The 7,473-nt window shown below is 38.6% G+C and overlaps 1 protein-coding gene across 1 annotated transcript in view; it reads left to right on the forward strand.

Annotated features, from left to right (window-relative positions):
• The window catches only part of Mpc2 (mitochondrial pyruvate carrier 2), a 24,926-nt gene that overhangs the window by 11,404 nt on the left and 6,049 nt on the right, over positions 1-7,473 (forward strand). The window contains exons 2-4 of the mRNA XM_031387990.1: positions 1,764-1,804; positions 4,854-4,938; positions 5,993-6,104. Coding sequence (XP_031243850.1) covers positions 1,764-1,804; positions 4,854-4,938; positions 5,993-6,104 — 238 coding nt within the window. The remainder of the gene's footprint in view (positions 1-1,763; positions 1,805-4,853; positions 4,939-5,992; positions 6,105-7,473) is intronic.

Here is a 7,473-nt window from a genome sequence, read left to right on the forward strand (position 1 = left end):
AAAAAAAAAAAAGACTGAGTACTGGAAGGTGGTTCATGATTTAAAAGAACATGTTGCTCTTCCAGAGGACCAAAAATCTGTTTCTAGCACCCACATCAGGCAACTCACAACTGTGTGTAACTCTAGTTTCAAAGGATCTGATGAATCTCTGTGAGTTCAAGGCCAGCCTGATCTATTCCAGGCCCTTACTCAAAAAATTGTATTTATAAAGTAGAATATTAAGGCAATGGTAATAGACATGGGCATGAATAATACTTTTCACCTTGAATTTGCTTCTAAATCACTATTTTTATATTAGGTTACATAATGTTACATAATGAAATAAGCATCCCAGAAATGGCAGGTCATGCCTGTAGTCTCAGTACGAGTTCCAGGCCAGCCTGAGCTACAGTTGAACAAGAATGTGTCTCAAAAAAAAAGAAAAAAGAAGGGAATGTATTTTGTTGATCCCATGTATGAGAATTTATATAATATTAAGTATTCTGCTATATAACTAAACTTGGCAAGCTTAGTTACATTTTAAAGTCCCCAGACAAAATCTGCCATCGCTTACCCTACCATATCCTTTGAGGTAAAGAATTGTCTGCGGATCTAGTACGGGCACTAGTTAAAGAGGTAGGAACTAACCCCACTGCTGCTGCTCACAAGGCGCATGAATCCTACAGTCCCTCTGAGCTCCTCCCCTCCTGGAGGGGTTATCCAAGAAAAACAATTTTCTTCTTTGTTTTTGAGGCAGGCTCTTACTGTGTAGCCCAGACTGACCTCAAACTCAACATGTAGTCCACGCTGACTATAAACTCACCTCAGCCTTTCAAGTGGTGAGATTACAGGTATGAATCACCTCACACAGGTCAAAATTCATTTCAGATACTTCAGACATTTATTTGACATTTTAATCAAAGCAGATAAGTACCAGACTGACTAAAACAAGGACCTTGCTACTAAGGACCCTTTGGGACCCTGTCTCAAAATAGACATTAGATGTGTGTGTGTGTGTGTGTGTGTGTGTGTGTGTGTGTGTGTGTTTGTGAGAGAGGGAGAGAGAGAGAGAGAGAGAGAATGTATAATCTGTTTATATTGACATATATTAAATAAAATAGAATAAACAATTTTTACAAGACCTCTTAATAGGTACATATGATAAATTGTCATTTATAGCAACAATTTTTAATAATGAATGAACATTACTGAAGCTTATGTAACTAAAATTTTATAATTTGACATTTCCTCTAAAGATTGTCTGTGACTAAACTAAAATTAAGTTTCTGTTCAAAGAAAGCACTGGGAAAAAGTTCCAGAACTATCTCCATTGTTTCTTTAGCTTGTTTTTTAAGATTTATTTTTATTTATATATATTTGCTTATGTCCGTGTGGGTTATTTACACAGTACAGTGCCTGCAGAGGTCAGCATCAGACATCTGGAACTGGATGTAGATGGTTGTGACCCACTTGATATTGGTGCTCAGGACTGAACTCGGGTCTCTGTAAAAGCAGTATGTGCTCTTAACTGCTGGACCATCCTTCCAGCCCCACCTTAGCTTGTGCCACAACACCTGGCTCACCTTAGCTTATTTTAAATGTAATAAATACAAATAGTTGGCAAGAATCTCAAAAGACACATAGAAGATTGATACTATATTTTTGTCCATTCCTAAATCTTAATGCAAAGTATGTAGAAAGCAGAGTAGAATTTGGTGTTAGCTGATAAAGGAATGCATATAATACATTGGAATATTTCTCAATTTTTCTCTTTTATATTTCAGGCCCCAGAACAGTTTTTTTCTGGGCTCCAATAATGAAATGGGTAAGTCTTAGTTTTAATAGGAGTTACTTAAAATAATTAATTCCTTAATAGAAATCTACTAATTTAAAATAGATTTTATAAAGGCTATATACTACCTACCTTTCTCTACACTATTAATTTATTAGAATATATGTATTACATAATATGTGTATTACATAAAAGCATTTGGTATAAATGATAGAGCTTATGACTTCTGGCTCCAAGATTAATACTTTTAATATTATATATACTCTGTGTGTATATAATATACATTCATTCTAGTTTCTATAGCAAATCATTGAATTTATATTGAAAAGGATCTGTTTGATACTTCTTACAAATGAGGACCTTCAGGCCCCATCACATATCTGCTTATTCAGTCTCAAAAGAATCCAGGGGTAGAGCCCAATAAGCTGTTTTAATACCCTCTGCAGGTGATTCTAGTGTCCTCCAAGTTTGAAAACTGCAGGTCTGTGAGCTTTAAGATGACAAAATACATAATAAAATTACTACCTTAACTGGTTTTGCTTTTGTATTTTAAATACATATCCCTGTAATGTCCCGTGCTTAATCATATAGCCAGTCTGCAAAGACTTTGCATCTTGGAGCCTTTGGGATCATATACACTCCCCTACTTACTGTTCTTTCTCTTAAAATACCATTCTACTTCTTGGCTGTGTCTGTGAGTTTGACTGTTCTAGGTACCTCACAGAAGTGGAAGCATGCAATATTTTTTAAAGATTTTTTTAAAAAAATATGTCTGTGTGCATGTATTTGTACATGTTGCTGATGCTTAAGGAGACCAACGAGTGTGTCAGCTTCTCTGAAGCTAGAGTTAGAGGCATCTGTGAGCTGCCCAACATGGTGCTGGGAACCTAACTTTAGTCCTGCACAGGGCTAACCAGGGCTCTTAACTGCCGAGACATCTCTCCAGTCCCACGGAATCATGCAATGTTTATGTTTGTGTTCTCCAGGTTACTACATGTCAGGATTTGCTTATTTTGTAGCTGAATAATATTCACTGCTGCTGGCTGCAGGTCTGGCTGCTTGCTGTTTGAAAGCCAGTACTGTGGAGCTAAGAGTTGGTGGGAAAGAAATAAGGTTTATTGAAGGACTGGCAGCTTGGAAGACAGGGGAGGCTTTTATGCTGCTGCCTCTGACCCCTACTCCCTCCATCCCTCCAAAAAAAATTGTTGGGAATTGGGTGTAAGAAAGGACGAGCATGTATGATTGGACACACCTTTAACCCCAGTACTCAAGAGACAGGCAGTCAGATTAGCTCAAAGGCAACCTATTCTGCATAGGAAGTGATAATTAAAAGTGGACTGTTTTTAGAAGGATGCACTGGGGACAGTTGAAGAATAATACATGCTGGGCAGAGCATTTGTCTCCTGTTTTTCTTTTTTTCTCATCTAAACAGGATTATTTTATTTATTTTATTTTACTTTATTTTATTTTATTGATATGCAGTACCACAGATTGATTCCAGGCCTTACCTTTTGTTTTGAGATACTGTCTCAGTAAACTGCCCAGATTTGCCTTGACGTTTTGATCCTTAGCCCTCTTCTAACTTCTTATTTTGGAATAGGATCTCACTAAGATACCTATGCTTTGAACTCACTCTGTTTTTATGGGGGCTTTTAACTGATGATCCTCCTCCCCTTAGTCCATACCTTGAATGACAGGCTTACACCAGCCCAGCTTATGACCAAGCTTTCTGAGTGATGCTGAAGTTAGGATATGTGTGTGGTGTGGTTCTATAAAAGACACTGAAAACATGGGTAACAGAAGTGGGGCAGGGGTGGAGAGACAGCTCGGTGGTTTAGAGCGCGCTTGCTTCTTTTGCACACACATGGATTCAATTCCCAGCATCTACATGATGCCTCGCTGCCAGCTGTAACTCTAGTTTCATGGGTTCTAGTGCCCCTGTCTGGCCTCCATGGGCACTGCACACAGATGGTATACCTGTGTAATGCTGGCAAAATGCTCATACACACAAAAAATAAAAATAAAAATTTTAAGACACCAAGGAAGATATAGCCATTATAGTACTTTAATATTAAAGAAAAATCATCTAGGGCCAGTAAGAGCTCTGGTGATCAAGGCTCCTTTGGCTAAGCCTGAATTCAGTTTCTGGGACTCGTTTGGTATAAGGAGAGAGAGCTAAGTCCCACAGCTTGTCCCGTGACCTCTACATATACACCATGGTACATGTATGTGCTCACAACATAAGAACATTTCTAAAAATAAGAAAAAAATCATCTAATAAACTAAGACTGAATGAACTCTTCTGGTACTTTAAAAAACAAAGAATATTGACAGAAAACATTTGGAAAGCACTCCTAAATTGGTTGTAGGGGTTTTTTTGTTTGGTTTGGTTTGATTTTTGGTTTTTGGTTTTTGGTTTTTGGTTTTGTTTTTTTATTTGGTGGGGTTTGGGGGTCTTTTGGGGGGGTGTTTCTTGCTATGAATTTTCTTTTTTTTTTTTCCCCATCAACCCAGAAGTTTTTATTGTAGATGGTGTTATTATCAACCATTGAGGGTTGCTTTAGTTCTTTAACAGAGTATGGTTTTCTGGTACTCTGCATCACACATAATGGTAAGAGAATACTCAGAAGCAAGGCTGATGAGGTGTCTGGAGTGAAATCAACACATGTATGTCAAACATCCAGCATAAGAAATGAGTACCCACAGGGCTAGTGAGATGGCTCAGTGGGTAAGAGCACTGACTGCTCTCCCAAAGGTCCTGAGTTCAAATCCCAGAAACCACATGGTGGCTCACAACCATCCATAATGAGATCTGACTCCCTCTTCTGGTGTGTCTTAGCTTACTGCATCCAAATCCAGGGCGAATCTCCCTTTATTCTAACCGGAGTTCAGCTGCATGGCTGGTTTACTTCCATATCCTCAGCGTTCAGGCCCGAATATCGCTATAAATTTTCTTAATGGTATGGGCATTATTATTATAGCTTTTATGTAGAAATTCACAAGTATTTTAGGTTTAATTTAAAATTAAAAGTGATTATGTCTCACTGCTGATGCTCCACCATGACTTAATGTGTATTTGCAGGGGTTGGTAATCGCTGGTTTAGCTGACATGGCCAGACCTGCAGAGAAACTCAGCACAGCTCAATCCACTGTGCTGATGGCTACAGGTAAATTAAACACTTCCATATTCTACTGCTGTTGTGTAAGGAGGAGATGTGAGAAAAAAGTCTATGTACTGCAGATAAGGAGTTGGTGCAACCAAAGTTGAGCTTAGTGACACAATGAGTGTCCTGGAGTTACTTATAGAAATAGGGGTAAGGAGTTACTTACAGGACTAGAAATGACTCAGGTAGTTGTATCACTGTTGACACTGGGTGACAGCCAGGAAACATGGAACTCACTGTACCAGCTCACTGCACAAACTGCAGGCAGTTTAACAGGTTAGAAAGTGTTTCTTCTAAGTAGCTCAGTCTGAATGTCTTCAGGAAGCTTGGCTTGTTTGAGAGTTTCTGTCAGGAGCCTTTACTATTTATTTATAATGAACTTGAAGAGAGTGGAACTTGTGTGCCACCAGTCAGTTTTAGGAACTTCCTGATATTTTTTAATTTACTTCTTGAATTTTAACTTGCTTCTCTTCAGATCATCATGAATCATTTAAAATTTACTTTTGTTGAGAATTTCATACATGTTATAATGCTTTGATCATATCATCTCTCCACCATATTTCCCTCCCAACAACAACAAGAGGAGCATCCTAAGTCTTAACAAACTTACTTCCAAAATGGTTATCCTGAAAGAGATTGCTATACAATAACCACATACCAGCTGAGGCAACAGCTTGGTCTTCAAAGGACAGCCTCACAACTGAAATTAACACATACAACAAAACTCTCTTTGGTCTTACATTCATTAAATGATTTTATGTTTCAAATGTCTGCATACATATTTACTCACATATTATCATCTTTAGGAAACCTACTGCATTATGTATAGCTTAGTCAGGAAGGCTGTTACAAATAAGTATCTGCTTGAGATTTTGCTTTTTTTGGTTTTTGCAATCTTTTGAAAGATGGTATAGTTAATATGACTGGTTCCTAGCCAAGTCTCCCTCTAATGTAAGAACTGAGAATGTCATGTAACACTGAGAATTAGATCATGAGAATGTTTATGTAATTTATAATGTAGAAGATTCTAGCCTTTAAAAATGCTTTGTTTCAACAGGGTTTATTTGGTCAAGATACTCACTTGTAATTATACCAAAAAATTGGAGTTTGTTCGCTGTTAATTTCTTTGTGGGGTCAGCAGGAGCCTCTCAGCTGTTTCGGATTTGGAGGTAAGCCTACTACCAAGGTGCTTTTAGAACTGGTTCAGAAGTCACCTCAATGGCTGTGTGTTTATCAAGTATAATATTAACTAAATTGTGCATGAAGAAGAAATGTGTTGTTTCCATCAAAGTCTGGAGAGTTGCAAATAAGTTAAAAGCAGCTAAGCTTGTGTTACCTAGATTTTAGATCCAATAGTTTATTGTCTAAATGGGTTCTCATTTTTCATTTTCATAGCCTCATTCTCTCTCTCTCTCTCTCTCTCTCTCTCTCTCTCTCTCTCTCTCTCTCTCACACACACACACACACACACACACACACACAGTTGTATTAAATAATTTTCTGTTGCTGATAAAATACCTTGACCAAAAGCAACTTGAACAAGAAAGCATTTGCTTGGCTTACAGTTCCAGAGGGGCATTCTCTGAAACAGAGAAACCATGGCAATAGGAACAGCTTGGCTGCAGGAGCAGGTTGATCACATTTCCATTCACACATAAGCAGAGAGAGAACAGGAAGTGGAGTAGAACTGTGAAATCTCAAAGCCAACCTTCAGTGACAATACTTTGTCCAGCAAGGCTTCACTTCTTTTTTTTTTTTTTTTTTCCGTTTATGAACAGACCATAGTTTGTAAATCTATTTTTATTAGATATTTTCTTTATTTACATGTCATACGATATCTCCTTTCCCAGTTTCCCCTCCAAAAAAAAACCCAAAAACCAAAAAACCAAAAAACAACAAGAAAAACAAACCCGTTTCCCCCACACACACCCCCCACTCACCACCCCACCCTCTCCTGCTTACTGGCCCTGGCATTCCCCTACACTAGGGCATAGAACCTTCACAGGGTCAAGGGCCTCTCCTCCCATTGATGACCGACTTTGGTCATCCTCTACTATACATATGGTGCTGGAGCAATTAGTCCTACCATATGTACTCTTTGGTTGGTGGTTTAGTCCCTGGGAGCTCTGAGGGTACTAGTTAGTTCATATCATTGTTCATCCTAAGGAGCTGCAAACCCTCTAGCTCCTTCATTGGGGACCCTGTACTCAGTTCAATGGATGGCTGTGAGCCTCTACTTCTGTATTAGTCAGGTACTGTCAGAGCCTCTCAGGAGACAGCTATATCAGGCTGGATTGTCCTTCCTTCAATCTCTGCAACTCCTTCCATGGGTATTTTGTTCCCCCTTTTAAGAAGGAATGAAGTGTCCACATTTTGGTCTTCCTTCCTCTTGAGTTTCTTGTGGTTTGTGGATTGTACTTTGTGTATTCTGATCTTCTGGCTAATATCCACTTATCAGAGTGCATACCAAGTGTGTTCTTTTGTGATTGGGTTACCTCACTCAGGATGATATTCTCCACATCCATCCATTTCCCTAAG

This window comes from Mastomys coucha, unplaced genomic scaffold (assembly GCF_008632895.1).
Source record: "Mastomys coucha isolate ucsf_1 unplaced genomic scaffold, UCSF_Mcou_1 pScaffold1, whole genome shotgun sequence".
Classification (NCBI taxonomy): domain Eukaryota; kingdom Metazoa; phylum Chordata; class Mammalia; order Rodentia; family Muridae; genus Mastomys; species Mastomys coucha.